Source organism: Prinia subflava, chromosome 3 (assembly GCF_021018805.1).
Source record: "Prinia subflava isolate CZ2003 ecotype Zambia chromosome 3, Cam_Psub_1.2, whole genome shotgun sequence".
NCBI classification, from domain to species: domain Eukaryota; kingdom Metazoa; phylum Chordata; class Aves; order Passeriformes; family Cisticolidae; genus Prinia; species Prinia subflava.
The window spans coordinates 18039155-18058109 of record NC_086249.1 but is presented as its reverse complement, the minus strand read 5'-3'; the positions used below and the strand labels follow the sequence as shown (position 1 = coordinate 18058109).

The window sequence follows — 18955 nt, the reverse complement described above, 5'->3', positions numbered from 1 at the left end:
TTATCACTCATGTAAACAAATGCATTTATGCATGGGGTCTATCATCTGGAGACAAAATACAGTGAAACCTTTGGGAAGCCTTAAATACACTAGAACTTCTTCCAAAACTAAACAGCAATTGTGGTGAAGTAGATAATATATCAATAGTTAATGACATATGGAACTGTAATAAGTATTCTGTTTTTCAAAAACGAGTTGATGAAACAAGTAAATAATCAAACAAAAATAGCCAAAAAATCCTATTTGTTCATGACTTTCCAACACAAAGGTTGCCATTATTTTCTTAAAAGAAAATGTCTTGAAGTTTAGTTATGACTTAACATGAAAAAACAAACTTCAGAGTTATAGAATATGCCTTCTAATATAAGAGAATATATATAAAACCAATCTGTATGAGACAAATGAGTTTGAATTTTTTCTTGTATAAAGGCATATTGTCAATCCTGCAATGAATGATCCTGTATTATTTCTGCAATGCTCCTTTCTGAATGCTATTAATTTTAGAAAAGCTGTTTGGAATCAATGGGATAAGTGTTTAGTAAGTTCCATGAAGTATAATGTAATATAACTGCTTGCTATGTCACAGCAAAATGCTGACACTATCAGAACATCAAAGTTGTCATCTGCAAGGAGGAATTCACACACTCCAACCAGGAGTGTAGTACCATCTGTGAAAGAGAGGAATGACAGCCAAATGGTGTAGGATATGGAAATACACAGCTTTTTGCAAGGTAACACAGTTTTTAAGCTTTATGAATGATTGTGTATTTTTCTCTTCCCCAGCCCCTTTCTTTTGTTAAAGCTCCAAGGAAAATGCCGGGCTTAGCATGTTGCACTACTACTGATGTCAGAAAATGCAGACATTTAAGAAATTAAAATCAGAAAAGTTCCAACTTTGCATATGAAATCAAATTACTATCTACAACTTTCCTAGTGATACAATATAGTATCTACTCTTCCACAGCTTAGGAAGTTCATTATCCAAACACCCACTATTAAGTCTAGAACTTGGGTCCAACTGCCACTGCCATCAAGCCAGATACTTTTGATGACAGCACAGTTTGACTTTTAATGGTCATCCACGTTTTCCCATGTGCTTTTTTTCACAGACTTTAAAAAGTGAGCTGATGTCTTCCAAAGTTTTACCAAAGCATACGCCGAAAGTCCCAGAGACCCTACATTAGAGGAATGCCATTCCTTTCCTATGAAGCTTTAATTAGCTTTGAAAAGAAATAGTGTTAGTTGCAGCATGAATAGTGTCTCCTGTCCTACTGGCCTCCAAACAGCAGTTTGTGAATGGATTGAACACAGGACATGGTACAAACCTGGGAACAGGGATGTCCCTAGCAGAGGAACTACACAGGAATCTATTATGGAAGAAAACTAACCAAACAGAGCTGCTGAGATTGACCAAAGGGATAAATCCCTGTCTATTCCCCCTTTACAAACAGGCTGCACATCCAGCCCAGTCTCAATCATCTTCTGCATGTCTACAACAGGATATTCCTCTGCCCTTGGCTTTCCAAGCATGTGCCAAAGTTTTTGACATGCAGGATTTAATACTTCATGTGAATCACAAGCAATCAAACTAAAAAGTTAATTTCACATTTTTTTCTCCCTGAAGTAAAATTACACTGATTTAAACCTTTCTTTGTATATACTAAACTGCATATAATAAACCAAAATACAGCGGTACTTTTCACTGAAGATTCCCCTCTGAGGAAGGTGCATTTTCCTCCACTTCAAAGGCAAGCCAGTTTGAGCAATCAATACATTATTTTCAACAGCCCAAGACAACAACCAGTTAGTAGAAAAAACAGTGGAAAAATGAAATAAGAATGTCTGACTTCACTACCTTTTTTCTTCCATATTCCCTTTTGCCAGAGACACTCTTAATGCAAAGAGGTTTTACCAAAGCAGAATAATTATTCTCTCTATATCTTGAATTTCTGGAGGATACTTAGAAAGACTGTCCAGCTATTTTGCAGGCTTGAGAGCTTGTTGTAAAATAAATGCAGGTACTTACAGAACACATAATTCCTTTGGAACATATTTACTAAGTTCTGCAAAATGAACTCTGCTTGTGTTTACAGCTGTAAACATTTCTAAATCCATCAAAGCAAAACCAATATTCCACATAAAATTTATCTCAGTGCCCTAGCAAGAGCTATTTCATTAAGAAGTTATCACTTGCTCTCACCTTAAAGACAGGTGAGAGCAAGTGCAGCCCATCAAGCCTTCTTAAATTCTATGCTTCACAAACTTTTACAGAGGAGTTAACCTAAAATGTTAACTTCAATATTCAGTGATAAACTGTAATTACATACATGTATAGATTTTCAAAGAAATAAAATTACTGTATTTCTTTATGTAACTTTGAGAAAAAGGAAAAATCCATTACTTCACCCAGCATGTAGCTCAAATGTAATGCTCTCAAAAACTAAATCCTCAAAAACTCTTGCAGAGCCATAAACACTGAGAAATGTGATCTTAATGAAAACTTTTGTGCAATTGTGTTTCCTTTTATAAAGCTAAAATAACAAGTATACAAATGCTTTCTGTTTGTAAAGCAGTCTTCCCTCAGGTTTCCATTCAGGCTATTTTTTGGTGTAAAAATCATGTCTGGAAAACTTTGCACAGACATGCTCATTCCTAGTGAAATCAGTGTGTCCAAATACTAGAGCTGTATTGAATAAATTCAGCCTAATGTCTCCCTTTTATGCATTAAAACCAATACCAACAAAATAATTTCAATTGCTTACAAGAACTTCTTTACTTCTGAGTCATGAGGTAGTTTAAAGTCCCATTGGGTCCTGTAAAAGCATGTTGCCTTCTTTCTATGTGAGAGGTATTCTGCCTATTTGCTCTCTTCATAATGCATATAAAGACAATCTGAATATTTTGACTACTTCCCTTCTCCTCTCTACAGCTTCTCCCTTTTTTCCTAATGATCAACATTAAGGTTTAGAAAATTTCAAACAAAGTTTGAACAACATTTCGTTTGAGACAAATTTACATTCAGACTTTAACTCAAATGCCTGAGAAACACTAGGAAGGATTGACTGATTTTCCCACTCGGTCAATTGTCTTTAGTTGGAGGTGAAATGTATTTTAAACACCATCTAAAACTTCTAAGAAGCTCTACAAAAACTCAAGACCACACTGGATATTCCCTATATTTTTCAACTTAAATCTGAAACCTGAATTTCAAGTTTCTTCTATATATAATAATGAGTCAACAAACAAGCCATGGGCCTTTTTTCTTCCTTATGGACAACTCTGCACTAAAGCAAAGCTTTCTACATAGTTATCATCAGACTTTCCTCCCTTACCATATAATTTTTCTTTGACTTTTGACCACAACAAAAATACTTACCTCTGAGATGCAAATCAGCTTTGGAGTGCAAACTTAGGGCCATGCTGTACAGTCACAATGAAGACGCTGACTCCCCTGACCCTGAACTGAGAGCTGAAGTTTGGACACCTTTACTGTTTCCTCTCCATAGGCAGAATTTTACTGTCCTACTTTAATCCAGGCAGGTCAACTATGTGATCTGTGAAGCTGTATTATATAGTACTTTCTAAACATAGTATTCTAAACTCCTTTGTCTCTACAAACTTTCAGGAGTGAGCACTGAATTTAAAAAGTGTTCACTTGTACAGGCATCAGTTACTTCGTATTTGCAGAGAGAATTTATATTTTCCTCCCTTTTTATCTCAGTTTCTCTACCAGTTACATGAGGAATTACATAGTAATTTGTAATACAATTTTAAAATCAGTAATTCACAGAATTTCAGAAATTTGAGAATTTGTATTATAATCACACATCAATTATTTAGTCTTTGAACTTCCCCCGAACACTTCATTCCCCTCCTGTTAAGAGAAGGGATGCTTTAACAAACTTTCCTCTTTTTATTAGATTTCACACCGTTTTCCTTTCCTCTCCTCTAGCTCTTTGCTTCCCTTAGACTCTGTCTCTCCCTCCTCTCTTCTTTCAGTGGCTTTCAGAAATGCAAGAGATGAACATCCATCACAAAGCAGTACAGTTCACTGAGCACATGTAGCTGCAAGGATATTCTTGGAACAAACAAGGGGACTGTTTACAGTACCTCTGCCCTTCTCTAACTCTCTTCCATAGCTCTCATCTCATCTCCTGCTCTCATCGCCCTCCCTTGTATCATCTATTCTTTCCTCTACCATTTTCTTGGCACCTCTTTTCCCCTGCCTACCTTTTCCCTACCCTGCCTTCAGTGCTTTCTCCCTCCTCTCTCTGATGGCTGAATGCAAACTGCTTCTTCTTGTTAATGCAAAACATTCTCTCCATATCTATTATTTGAGGCAAGTTTTTCAGAAGCAAGATAAAAACTTTTGATTTCAGCCCATTGGGTGCTGTCTTCTCCAACAGTATAAATGTCCAGAGATTGTTTCACAAAGCAAACATGGTGCAAGAGCAGGAACACACGAATCAAATATACGCAAAGGATAAACAATGAGCTTATTCCTGGAGAAAAAAAATCTATTCTTAGAGGCAGTCACTTCCGGAATACTTAGTAGTAATGTTCACTAATAATCCTTCATAAGAGGGTTTGCCTCTCCCATCAGAAACAATACCAATAACTTTTTAAATCCCAAGAGAAAGTGATCAACCATCAAACAGAAAGACATGCTCAGTGCTCATTTGGACTAGGATATAAGCATACTGGAGAGCACACTTTTATTTTAACCTCTGCAGAAAACACTTTACAGTTGTTGCAAAACATCTGTTCTTACCTTCTAATGAGGTGACTAGATGAAACAAGAAGACCATCCAGAGCCAACCCATTCCCGACACTCTTCTTGCACTGATGCCAGCATTAGAATCCATGAAGATTCTCTGTAAATACCACCATCTTCAACAAGCACACACCACTCCCTTGAAATGGCCTGAGATTTCTTGGAGTGTTTTAATATCTTCCCAAATTAAAGCACAGAGGTCTTCACAGAGAAATACTGTTTAAGAAAAAACAGAAGGTAGAAAGAGAAATCAGGTCACTCTAACACAAAACTGACAGTTTTTATACACCCATTCCATCATTTACTACTTCCAAAATATGGGTGAAAAGGAGTAGCACAGACCCAGTATTTACCATGTACCTACGCTTCAAGACTTCAGTCAGTCACAGGTGCTTTGTGCACTGCCAGCACACACAGATTTTGAGACTTTCATGCCAGCAGTTTCAGTGTGGTTCCCAAATCAAGGTTAATCTCTACCACAGTATAGGCTGTACTATTACTTAAATCCTGATCCTTTCTGCATCTTTGGCAATGCTTCTTGGAAGGTGTCCATTCTATTTCCCCTGTATGCTCTTCAAATTCTGTCTCTTGTGATTTACACTTTGCATTTTAAGGACTCTGCAGGGCAGTAGCCATGACAAGAGAGTTTTTGCCAACACAAATCTGCACAGCTGACACAGTTGTAACTGCGTTTCAGATGCAGGCATTTGTCCCTTTAAGCATATGACTGCACAACACTACTAAGTTGGACAGTATTTTACCCACTGATATGTTGTACGTGAGGAAGCAAACGTTGTGATATTTAAGGTCAAATAGGGAGCCTTCATTACAGCCAGAAAAAGCACACAAGTCTAAGTTTATTATCTTAAGTGGGAAAAAATCCAACCAAAACTCTACCACCACCGTTAAGAACCTGACATAAAAGCTTATCTTATAGTAAGGGAGCAGCATGAGCCTAATCCAGCATTGCATTAGATCAATACAGCATAACAATTTTGCTAAGCAAGGTAATTCTAGCTCCATCTGTCCAATTCTCAGCCCACCAGAGAAATATCACAGTAATATGTAGGTTGCATGCAAAAAGCCAGTATGTTTTGTTTCTTCAGGTGCTCTTTGAGCAGAGCATTGAAAATGTTCCAATGTCTTCAGTGAGACAGTGAAGCGTAGCTAAGGAGAAATAAAAATGTCTCAGGCAATATACAGAAATGGCTCAATAACTTGGCTGAAAGAGGGGAGGGAAGAGTTGTAATTAAAAGGGGCAGCCTCAGTGCAATTATCTGAAAACCTTGCAATAGGGGATTTGAGCAAGTTGGGCATTTGAGCAAGCAGAGGAAAAAGCAGCCTGGGGAGTATGCGAAAAGGCAGTGCAGTGCAATTAGATTTGCTTTACTGGAGAGGGAGAGAAATTCTGGACAGGATGGAACAGTTCTCTCTTCTGCCCCCAGCAGGAACCTGGAGCACCCGAAAGAGTAGAACCAAAGGCACTCTGGGCATCCCTAAAATGTAAGGAAGCTAACGGGATTTCAGCAAGAAACAAAAACACTGATTCACGACTTCAGAGGAAAGAGAAAGTCCATTAAGTATAACTCAGGAAGTATAACTGAGGAAAAATGAAGATTAAATGTGAGGATGGATATAATGCAGGTACTGCTCATTAGTTTATGAAGCATGTATACAACACATCACAAAACAAGAACACCACTGAATGCAACTGCAAAAAGGACAAAATTTCATGGTGAAAGATCAGAAAGTTCTTTACAGAAAGAACTACCCAAGCACACAGCAGCGTTCTCCTGGAACAGGAGTGAAGACTGCTGCCTGAGCCATCAAAACTTAGATTGGGTACACCAAAATCAAGCCTGCAAGACATCTCTACATGGAGACATAAATACTCACCATCTGTACTGCCAGCCAATCTATAATACTATAATATGTAACAGTTTTTTATTAGGCCAGTAAAATCCCAAGAGATGGGGACTTTTAAGCATTCATAATGAAGGCAAACAAAGGCAGAAACAGAGGCCAAACAAACTGAACAATACTTTAATCTTGGTAAATGAGACTTCATTTATCTGCAGAAGGCTTGAAAATGGCTCACAATTCAGATTTTCTCACGTCACATAAGTTCTGAGTCACAGAGCAGAAAACAGAACCCAAATATACCTTGGCTGCTGGATCTCAGGCCAAAGCACTGAAATTACCACAAAACAGATATAACTAAAACTCCTTGTACACAAAACCAGACACAAAACAATTTCTGGCTCCAAGGAAACCAACTGTTCTTCTGCTGCCCTCCTCACCCGCAAATCTCTCTCACAACATCTGTTTGCCTTATCCCACCAAAGTTACACTGCTCTTCAAGAGGAATCATACAGCCTTTGTCTAGATTAGACTGGCAATTATTTTCCCTGAAATAAACTGTGGCTAAATCAAAAAGCTGGTTGTGATTTAGTAGATAAAAAAGGTAATTTTTTTAGGTTTGTTTTTTTTTTATTCTGCCTCTTCCACACCTCCATGAAAAATGCTTACTCCACAATGAAGGATACAGAGAACATTATGGAAGCATTTAAGGGAGAGTAGGAGGAAAGCACTAGCCTCTGTGAATTAAAGAGTACCAAGCCCCTAAATTGCTAACCACTGCCCTGCCCTTCCCCCTAGCATTTGATGTGTACAGAATCTGACTACACCCAAAGACGCTCATCTTTCATTCTTCAGTTCTCCTACCACTTCTACCCTACACCAAACTACGTAAACAGAAACCTCAAACCATCCCAGCTTCTAAACCACCCTCCTCTCTTGTCCACACAAGCACCTTTCCATGGCCTTCTCAGCTAGCTACTTCTTCCAAAACTGCTTCCAGCAAGATTACTTCTCTTTGCTATGGAATCCACTATTCCCCACTCTCCTCCAAATCCAACAGCAAAGCAATGCATCTGTGCACAGGATCCTTCAATAACTTTCCTTAAATACCCCTTCTCATCCTCTCTCTCCTCCAAGTACGTGAACTTGCCACTCTTGTACCAGCTGTCAATCCTCTTATGTCAACCTTTCCATAAAGGATTTAACCCACTTTTAGACACTCATTTCCTCAGCTAGTGGAATGATCTCCATCTCCTTGGATGTCCTGAAAATTTTAAAGCATCTGAGAAGTGACAGTTCCTGAGGAACAAAATGTCTTTTAATGATTCAACCCTATTAAACTGTAAAGGTACCAAGCAGTCAGAAAAGACAATCACATACTACTTTTACAGTAATAATATGCTCCAAGAGATGGGAGACGGAAGTTTCTGGATTGTCTCCTTACATTATTCACCAAAGCTATCATGACTGTTTACTTTGGCACCATCACTGTGGTACCTAGATTACCAAAACTTATGTCTGAGATCTCAGTTAAAGAGACTAAGACAATCACCACCACTACTTTCAAGAAACCTGGTTTCTTAGCTGAACAATCTTCAGTCAAGAATTCTTTGGGGCGTTTGTCAAGGTGAGTTTTGAACATCACCAAAGATTGAAATTCCTCAACGTTTTGGGGCTTCTGTAGCAGTGTTGAACTGGGTATTTTTAAATTTTATTTTTACTGGGGATTTTTTTCTTCCTTATATGTAGTCAGAATCTCCTTTGTTCTCTTCTGTTTTCTGTCTCAACAGATGAGAGTCAGATCTTGCCAAGCACCCCAAAGCTTCTTCTACCCAAGACTGAAAACACAAGCCATTGAATGTGAATGTGAAACAGCATGCCTGGCTTGACTGGCACTCTTGAAGTCCTGTTTATTCTCACCAGACACGGCCGGTGCTGTAATTTCTCACTTTCTCTGAACTCAGTCTTGAAGTGGGAACACTTCAGTACCATCTCCAGGCAAATGATGCTCAGTGCTACAGAAGAGGTAGTGATAGTGCTCCCACATGTGCTAAAACAACTGACAGTAGTAGAGCTCTGTGCTTGTGAGATTTCTGTCACAAAGAGGGCTGCTGTCTGCCCATGCTGTACCTAAACTGTGGCAAAGCATTTCATGCAGCCTGTACCTTTGCAGCAGCTTCTTTATGCAAACAAAGGATTCCCTCAAAAAGTTTAAGCACTGTCAGTGATGACACCTGAAGAGCCATAGGGCACCAGTGCTGCTAAACAGGTCAGCATTAATTGAGAATTCCCTTCCAACAGTGCATGTGTTTTTGTTAGAAAGGAAGCACCCTCAATGGTATATGTCTGGAGCCTTGATCAAGGTGATGATACATGTGACAAACCTAAGAGGGGTCTCCTTAGAATGGACTGCTTTTTTATTCTTCTGGAGTTTCCACGGCACTCTGAGACTGATCAAAAACAGTGACAGCTAAATAAACTGTGTTAATTCTGTGCTGGCCAGAGGTTCTGGACCTAAGCTTTGAACAAAACCCCTCCTTTTCTCAACCTTTTGACTCCAATCATAAAAACTTTAGACAGACCTTCACTGAAGCATGTTCTAGCTTACTACTGATAATATGCAGTCACAGATCAGAAAGTAATGTCCAGTGACCCTATTTCCCTCTGACAGATACCATCTGCAGAACCCAACTTCAAATAGCATTAAATACTCATCTGAACCATGCATCCGTCTGGCTTCCACAGGAGGAATTCAGGCACACATTTAGGATTAAGACAAAAGCTAGGATTGTTCAGGTACTGCACAAGCTTTCTGGAGAAAAGATGAAGGCCTGGATATAGCTGTTTCTTTGAGTTCTACATTTCAAAACACAAGAAAAAGCAGAAGCAGATAAATGTCCACCTAAGCCAAGTTTTTTTCCATGTCTCCAGCGCCAGGAAGAGGTGCTGTGTGCAGATGGCTGGCCTCTGTGTGACCCACTTCCCTACTCTTCCACTGGTATCCACAAATACAAAACAGGGATTACTAGAGAATAACCCTCAATTCATTCCCTTTAGTATCACTTCAGGAATTCATCCAATCCTTGCTGTGAATTTACAACAGATTTGGAAAGATACCTATCCTCGTGCAACAAAGTATATTTACGTATTTTAAACTGTTCTACTAATAGAAGCTGGAATCGTAACAGTGCCAAATTTTTTATGCTTTCAGTTCTTCTTATCTGTTCCAAGAACTTTTCCAAATCATCTTGTTTCCTCCCACTGGAACAATGCTTCTTCCTTGTTCATTGTTAACTGACTCCTCTAGGAGTAGTAGGAGTAGGATTTCACAGTAGAAATCATTATATGGGTCTAACTGCCCTCTGCTACACTTGATTCCACATATTTCCCCCGTATTTGTCATACTTCTTCCTCACATAAAGGATCTAGATGCAAAATAAATACACCTCAAAAACTCTCCAGGGTAAAGAAAATGCTGTACCTTTGCAAACACAGTCTTTCCTCCTGCTGCACATTTTGCACTGTGACTCATATCAGCTTAATATTATCTCCCAGCAAGAACTATTAAAAAGACAAATGAGCACAACATCTGGGAGAGTCAATAAACTACTATTCCAATTAATTTGTGCTGCACACTGATTCATCACATTTAGGCAGAGTACAAAAAGTGGAATTAATACCTCTCATTCATAATAAATAGGGAATCATGATAGTGTTACACATTAAGCAAAAGGCCTCCCCCCCTCCTTTGTTGTCCCCAGTTCTGTCCTACTGTAATTGCTCCTTTGCCACTGGGATGCCCTTGCAGCAATGGTCACGCATCTCACTGGGATAAATCTCACAATGCTGTTGTGAAAAGCTGTCACTCAGTGCCTGTCCAGCATTCTGAGCATGACATAATACTGCCTACCTTCTTTCTTAGACAATAATTACAATAACTGCTATTCATAGAAATCTTTCTACGCCCCAAACAGGAAGAGAAGGGGGGGGAGCAACACATAATTTATCGCTCAGGGTTTTAATACAATGAAATTAATGTCTTTTAATTCAAAAATGCTATTACTGGGGCACATAAAACACCACAGAAAAATGACTGATTAAGTAAATAGATCATTTCGATAGTTGCTGTATATCCTTTTATCCTCTATTACTGACTGAGATTATTTTTAATGACTCCAAACCACTTTGAAAATATCTGAGAGTAGAATTTATAGAAAAAAGCCTTGTGGATTTTTTTACAGTCTGTTCAGTTGATTCATTTAATTTTTAGAGAAACACTGCAGATGACATGTATAACTGAATTTAAAGGAGTATTTCCTCAAGAGCATACTTCATAAAATACTTCTTCTAGCTGGCTTGATCATTTGCTTCCTACAGATTATCTAGATCGAGTTGTGTCTGTGTCTCTTGGGATCCCTTCAGTTTACAAAGATACTCCAAAAGCTGATTCTGAATGTTGTCTGAAGAAAGGCATTTATTTCCTTGTTTACCATGGAAACACCAGGAGTCTTGAAGCTGATCTTCCATGTGCTGATTATACATTTCCTAGTGGGATCCAAATTAAGAACTTCCATAGCTCTTAAAGGGAAGAAAGAGACGCTTATTTTCATGAATTTTTATTAAACCCTTGAGGCTCGAATAGGGTGCCCAACTTAGAAGCATAATCACTCAAATGACCCTTACAGTCACATGCTCACCAGGTAACTAAGTTCTGCACTAATTAAAAAAGGGAGCTATGGACAGCTGAACAGCTCCCTCCCAATGACTCCCTAGGTGCAGCCCCCCAAGGCATCTGGGGACATTCCAAGCCTCTGTGAGATCTCCCAACCCACACAAGAGGCCAGGTTAGCATCTCTTTAGATAACTACAGTGCTTTCCCTTAAATCTCTCCTCTCTGCCATGACACATACTTGGCTAGAGTAGCTTTACAGCTTAGCTTGTAAATCTGGTCTTTCTTCCTAAGCAAAATTCATTCACAGCTGCCCTGTGTTTCTGGAGACTTTCTCAATGCCTCCGCATCATGTTTTGCTACGCCTAACAAAGATGGACACTGATCTCTTCAAACTACAGCAATTTTTAAAAATATTCTAATTAAAGATACATATTCTTTCTTCTATTATGTACTTGAATTACATAAATATTAAGCACAATTAAGTTCCTGAAAAAATCTCTTCACACCTCACAAGATTTGACTTCACTGACAATTTTTATAGTGATTTTCAAAGAAACGTTGGCAATCATAGTCAAGTTTCTAACATTAACACTTGGAAGCAAAATCCCAGCTCTAGACTATTAATAGCATTATAGAATGAAAAATGTGAAGAAATTAATTGTTATTTATGTTATCCATTACTTGCCAGATAGAAATTTTCTAAAATATAACAGGAATTGAAGTGATACAGAGATTACTCCCTTTAAATTTTCATACAGTAAATAAGCAGACTGTGCACACAGGGAGAAATGAATTAACAGCTGTCCATCACATTTATCTTCTTTGATGGAAAGAGAATGTGACAACTGTACCCACTGGGTATGGTTTCACTGTCCCGTTATTGATTCTACTCTAATTTCTCAGGATACTTCTCTCAGTACAACTGTGCACAGACCCCTGCACTTTTATCTATGTGGAAATAAACATGATGTTATCGACTTCAAGTACAGTTTATCTTTGACAATTACACTTTCATCTGTACAAATGGAAGACATAAAGCTTCAGTGAGGAAAAAAATACGCAATTCACGAACTCTAGGGCACAGCAGCAAACCTTTGTCAAGCACAGTGTAAAATGCTGTATTTCCAAAATTCTAACACAAATTTTAAGTTTAGAATACTAGACTCAAGTATCCCTGACTTCTAAGTGAAAATAATATGTGGTATTAAAAATTCTTTGAAAATTGACACTTCCTACTCTGATACAACTTAAGTATAAACAAACATCACAAAAGCCACTGAAATTTTATTATAGAAGACATCTGAAAACAAGAAAAAAGATGCATCCTATTTTGGCATTTAAAAGGGGAAGGGAAATAACACATTTTCACAAATGGTTATTAAACAAAGGATGTGTTACTGTCTTGGTTTTGGCTTGGATAGAGTTAAATTTTTTCTTAGGAGCTGGCACAGTGCTGTGTTTTTGAATTGAGAATACTCTCAATAACACAGATGTTTAGTTGTTGCTAAGTAGAGCTTACTCTAAATCAAGAACTTTTCAATTTCCCATGCTCTGCCAGTCAGGAGATGGACAAGAAACTGGGAGAGAGCACCGCCCAGAACAGCTGACTGGAACAAGCTGAAGAGATATTCCACACTATGGAATGTCATGCTCAGTAAATAAATAGAGGAGAGGTAGCCAGGATCTGTTGATGCCTGGTCAGGGATGTGGTGAGCAACTGTACCATGCATCACTTGAGGTTTATGCCTCCCTTCCCTTCCCTTCCCTTCCCTTCCCTTCCCTTCCCTTCCCTTCCCTTCCCTTCCCTTCCCTTCCCTTCCCAAACCTTCCCTTCCCTTCCCTTCCCTTCCCTTCCCTTCCCTTCCCTTCCCTTCCCTTCCCTTCCCTTCCCTTCCCTTCCCTTCCCTTCCCTTCCCTTCCCTTCCCTTCCCTTCCCTTCCCTTCCCTTCCCTTCCCTTCCCTTCCCTTCCCTTCCCTTCCCTTCCCTTCCCAAACCTTCCCTTCCCAAACCTTCCCTTCCCAAACCTTCCCTTCCCTTCCCAAACCTTCCCTTCCCTTCCCTTCCCTTCCCTTCCCTTCCCAAACCTTCCCTTCCCTTCCCTTCCCTTCCCTTCCCTTCCCTTCCCTTCCCTTCCCTTCCCTTCCCTTCCCTTCCCTTCCCTTCCCTTCCCTTCCCTTCCCTTCCCTTCCCTTCCCTTCCCTTCCCTTCCCTTCCCTTCCCTTCCCTTCCCTTCCCTTCCCTTCCCTTCCCTTCCCTTCCCTTCCCAAACCTTCCCTTCCCAAACCTTCCCTTCCCAAACCTTCCCAAACCTTCCCAAACCTTCCCAAACCTTCCCAAACCTTCCCAAACCTTCCCAAACCTTCCCTTCCCAAACCTTCCCTTCCCAAACCTTCCCTTCCCAAACCTTCCCTTCCCAAACCTTCCCTTCCCAAACCTTCCCTTCCCTTCCCTTCCCTTCCCTTCCCTTCCCTTCCCTTCCCTTCCCTTCCCTTCCCTTCCCTTCCCAAACCTTCCCAAACCTTCCCTTCCCTTCCCAAACCTTCCCAAACCTTCCCTTCCCTTCCCAAACCTTCCCAAACCTTCCCTTCCCAAACCTTCCCAAACCTTCCCTTCCCAAACCTTCCCTTCCCAAACCTTCCCTTCCCTTCCCTTCCCTTCCCTTCCCAAACCTTCCCTTCCCAAACCTTCCCTTCCCAAACCTTCCCTTCCCAAACCTTCCCTTCCCAAACCTTCCCTTCCCAAACCTTCCCTTCCCTTCCCAAACCTTCCCTTCCCAAACCTTCCCTTCCCTTCCCAAACCTTCCCTTCCCAAACCTTCCCTTCCCTTCCCTTCCCTTCCCAAACCTTCCCAAACCTTCCCAAACCTTCCCAAACCTTCCCAAACCTTCCCTTCCCAAACCTTCCCAAACCTTCCCCTTCCCTTTCTCTTCCCTTCCCTTCCCAAACCTTCCCTTCCCTTCCCTTCCCTTCCCTTCCCTTCCCTTCCCAAACCTTCCCTTCCCAAACCTTCCCTTCCCAAACCTTCCCTTCCCAAACCTTCCCTTCCCTTCCCTTCCCTTCCCTTCCCTTCCCTTCCCTTCCCTTCCCTTCCCTTCCCTTCCCTTCCCTTCCCTTCCCTTCCCTTCCCTTCCCAAACCTTCCCAAACCTTCCCAAACCTTCCCAAACCTTCCCAAACCTTCCCAAACCTTCCCAAACCTTCCCTTCCCTTCCCCTTCCCTTTCTCTTCCCTTTCTCTTCCCTTTCTCTTCCCTTTCTCTTCCCTTTCTCTTCCCTTTCTCTTCCCTTTCTCTTCCCTTCCCTTCCCTTCCCTTCCCTTCCCTTCCCTTCCCTTCCCTTCCCTTCCCTTCCCTTCCCTTCCCTTCCCTTCCCTTCCCTTCCCAAACCTTCCCAAACCTTCCCTTCCCTTCCCTTCCCAAACCTTCCCAAACCTTCCCAAACCTTCCCTTCCCAAACCTTCCCTTCCCAAACCTTCCCAAACCTTCCCTTCCCTTCCCCCTTTCCTTTCCTCCCTTTCCATCATCATCATCATCATCATCATCATCATCATCATCATCATCATCATTTTATTCCAATTATTACACTGTTCTTATTGTTGTTTTCTCAACCCACATCTTTTACCTTTTTCAGATTCTCCCTCCCCTGCCACGGAGGGGTGGGAGGGTAGGGGCTAAGCGAGCAGCTGTGTGCTTCTTAGCTGCCAGCTGGGGTTAAACCATGACAGTGACGTAAAGAGAATGTCCCTAAAATCATGTTCGCATCTACTCAGCAATGCTGATCGTGCCTTTTTTTTTTCAAGTGAAATTAAAGTTATTATATACCAAGTTTTGATTGCTGATGGGTGGAAAGTGGTAAAGAAGCCAAGCACTGTGTTTCCAATGGCCAGACAAGCAATGCCACAAATCAGAAAAATAACCTTGACATTTGCTGACCAAGTCGGAAAATGCAACTGGAAATCTGCACAGACAACCCAAACACAGAGCTGCAAAATGGCCTTAAAGGCACTCTCAGGACACTGGAAAAGAATTCAAGGGCCTGGAGGGTTGAGCAGCAGCAAAAGTGAGAGTGGCTTGCAAAACTAAGATATGAATAAGTCAAAGAAAAGAGATGTTTTATACTAATGCCCTTTCCCACTGTAACTTAAGAATGTAGCCTTACATGCCATGTCTAGAAATATATGAACCAAGATCGACGCACAAACACTCAAAAGATACAATGGAGGCAAAAAAAAGAACAAGCTGAAAATACTTTTCTTAAACTGTTCATTGTGGACCAGTCTGCAAAATCCTTTAGTAAGGATTAATATTTTCTTCAGCTGCAGTAAAGAATTTCATTTTTTGCAAAAATATGCTTACTGTCTTCATCTCTAATTTTGCTTTTGACTTCATGAGGGTTTTACAGTAAGAAACATTTAGCATAAGCAGAAAATGCTTGCTATTTGTATTCACAGTATCCAAGGTTATGTTGTCTATTGGGATATGTGGCAGAACTGACAGCCAGTTAAAAGATAATGTTCCTCTTCTATGGGAATTCCCATCATTTTGAAATTGCCTTTCATTCCATGAGAGAAACTGTCATTTCAAAACAGATTATAGAAAGGACTAATAATATTAAAGCATCTTAATTTAAGTGCAGCTCTTTTTTATTAACCTCCTTTCTGGCTTCAATGAGGCAGCTTGGGTTTTCAGAGAATGTGCTTCATAATTTAAGGGTTAATTAAAACTACTTTTTTCCATTTTAATCAGTTTCACAGCCTTGGGCTGTCATAGAGCTTGGTTCACAAATTGTTGGCTTCATGCATTTGCAGATAGAGGCTACCTTTAAGGCTATTTAATTACTAGCATTATTTATCACCACTGTTTTTATTCCTGTTAAGAGAAGCAAGAATGCTTCTTTGTAAAAACAACAAGGCAGAAAAGCACTGAAGCACGATCACTTTACTAACTTTTTCACTGCCTTAACCTTGCTGTCCAAACATACAGTCCTACCTTCACTCCATGCAGATGATTACCAGGTACCTTCCATCTAGTTATAACTCCACAGAATTGCAAACAACAGTTTTTGAGTTCATAAGGTTGCCCCAACAGTGAGCTGTAACATAACATGTTCCCTGAATGGTAGGGAGAATAAAAAATTACATTCAGTCAAGCTGATTCCCTTACGTTTTGCTGACTGCACCAACAGGCTGTACAATACACAAGCTTCAGCTCCAGCACGTAAATTAGAGCGTTTGATGTGGAAATATATGCACAAAACTAGGAAGCTATGAGGGAGAGGGAAAATGGCTCAGAGAAGAGCTCTACACACAGCCTCCATTCTTTTATGACCACTGTTGCCTAGATGGGAATTTTGTCTGTTCTACTATTAATTTGAGTCTCACGTTCATGTTAGGTACTAAAACATCACAAAACAACCCTGCACTGCGCTGGTCATCCTCTGAGAAGTGCACAGCAACACTTACTACAGTCTGTCTACTACAATTTTTGTAGGTGGTGTTACTTCACTGTACAGTAGCAGGCAATTAGGGAGCTACCCTGGCAGCAATCTCTTGAGAACCCAGAGAAAAGAACTATGAGACCTAGAACTTATTCTGGGAAGACTTCGAGTAAATAGATGGTTTCTCCAGTTTTGCTGTCTTCAGTTCCAGTCTTCAAACCCATAATATTCATTCAGACTCAGCTGTCTTTCCTCTTAGTGCCTTGGCCTCACTGTTAAAATGACTGCAGGGAGCAACAAGAACAGACACTACAGAAGTCCTGTTGGACTTCAGAAGCATCTCACTTGGTCTTTAACACTAAGTTTCTTTTAACTTTTGTCAGCATCTAGATATTTATTTAGAGAACAACACTAATGACTCATGCTGATTCAAGGCTTCGACCAGGTTTTCACTTTGGTTTTGGGAATCAGGTTGCCCAAAACTGGCCCTCATCTATGAGACAACTGAGAGGAAAATGAAGCAGAAAAGGTATCTTGAAGAATAGAAATCAGATGAAGGCTGCAAAGAGACGATCTGAATGGTAATGACTGCTTGGAACAATTACCTGAGTTCAGTGAAGCATCACAAGGAGCCCAAGTGTAGCAAAAGTGGGTTAGAGAGCTCCACCAAAAATTTGAACTTGCCACTGGCAAAGCCTGAAGAGCAGCCAATTTTGTTCTCAGATCCTTCCCTCCTCCTCCATCCTGCATTTCCAGTTCGATGTTTCCACCCTCAGGAAATGGGAACATTATGTGCCACTAATACTTCAGCAGAACAGAAATAGTCTTAAGAGGAAAAGGGAAGGCCAAGCAGGTTATGGTAGAAAGATATTTCAGGCTCATAGCATCTCTTTCTAATGCATGTTTGTATTATTTTTCGTGCCAGAGATGAAAGCAACAACACATAAATCTCAGAGTTCATCCTGCCTCCTCAGTGTCTCAAAGCCTTATTTATATTTTAGTATGGATGCTGGGGCTCACTGCTCTTGTTACATCTACGGCCAACCTCAAAACCAAAGGATTACATTTAAAATGGAGTGAGTACAACACACCACTTCCTTTCCTTGGATATCAACTAGTTTTGGTCATAACAGAGCAGATCCAAGATACATTTTCTGTCAGGAAGGTAGTCCCTCCCCCAGTTGTTGGTAAGACTATAATAGAAATGAAATGAGGAGGATGGGCACCTTTATTTAGACAACATCTGGCCTACAGTCTCTGGTCAACTGCAGGATTTTTGTCAGCGTATTTCTTTAAGCTTCCCTAGTCCTATTTGTAAATGTCATTAGCAATAGGACTGCCATGACTTTCTACAACCTATGTGGATCTTTGCTGGAAGAAACCACACCTTAACACTGAACCTGAACCTATCTACTTTGGGCAATTTGAGCCAGCCTTTGTACTTTGGCCAGCACAGGATCCTGTCAAGTTTTTTAGGTACTCTAGCTACTCCAGAGCTAACCCTTTTCACTCATCAGTAAGCTAGTGCTTTTTAATAGCTTACTTTAAAATTTAAAAATTCCCTATAGTCACCTAATCACTTCTATTGCTCTCACTGAGCTCCCAGTTCATCAGTCCTGTGGCAGACAAGTTCACACAGTCAAACACAAATAGTCTCTGTGCATTTGCATTAGTGCCATGAAGTCAGGGACTGTCCAATTTCAACACCACAGGTTCAGAGGCACAAAAGTAAAAAAGCAGAAAATGCCAGCCTGATCTGCTATGATCTGGGTGGAGGAGAGGAAAGCTAAGCCTTTAAAAAATTTTTAAAAAATCTAAAAGCTAATTTTAAAAGAACTTTCTGAGGGTTTAGGGGAAGTTCCCCCTTCCCACTCTGATTTCCATACATACAACTCTTCAACACTATTAGACAGAGTGGCCTGGTACAGACTATCAGCCAACAGAAGCAGGAAATGTACAACTATTCAATGGAGCCTATTCTGATCCTTTCAATTAGGACTGTCCAGGAGGTGGTAATTTGTCACACAGAGTAAGATCTGTTCTAGCTCAATTCTTATAAAGAACTCAACATTTTTATTTTTACTCTCTTTCCAAGGACTGATTTGTTTTCTTTACACTCTGTCATCACAATTTTTTAAGCTACTCTTTTCAGGTAACAGGGACCTAGTCATTAATTTGATTTCACAGAAAAACAGAATAGTTTGGGTTAGAGAG

The 18955-nt window shown here is 40.3% G+C and overlaps 1 protein-coding gene across 2 annotated transcripts in view; it reads right to left on the bottom strand.

Annotated features, from left to right (window-relative positions):
* Positions 1-18955, bottom strand: part of EPHB6 (EPH receptor B6) — a 67835-nt gene that overhangs the window by 42544 nt on the left and 6336 nt on the right. For both annotated transcript variants that reach the window (XM_063394123.1, XM_063394122.1), the window contains exon 2: positions 4772-4990. In XM_063394123.1, the coding sequence (XP_063250193.1) occupies positions 4772-4865 (94 nt within the window). In that variant the 5' untranslated portion in view covers positions 4866-4990. The remainder of the gene's footprint in view (positions 1-4771; positions 4991-18955) is intronic.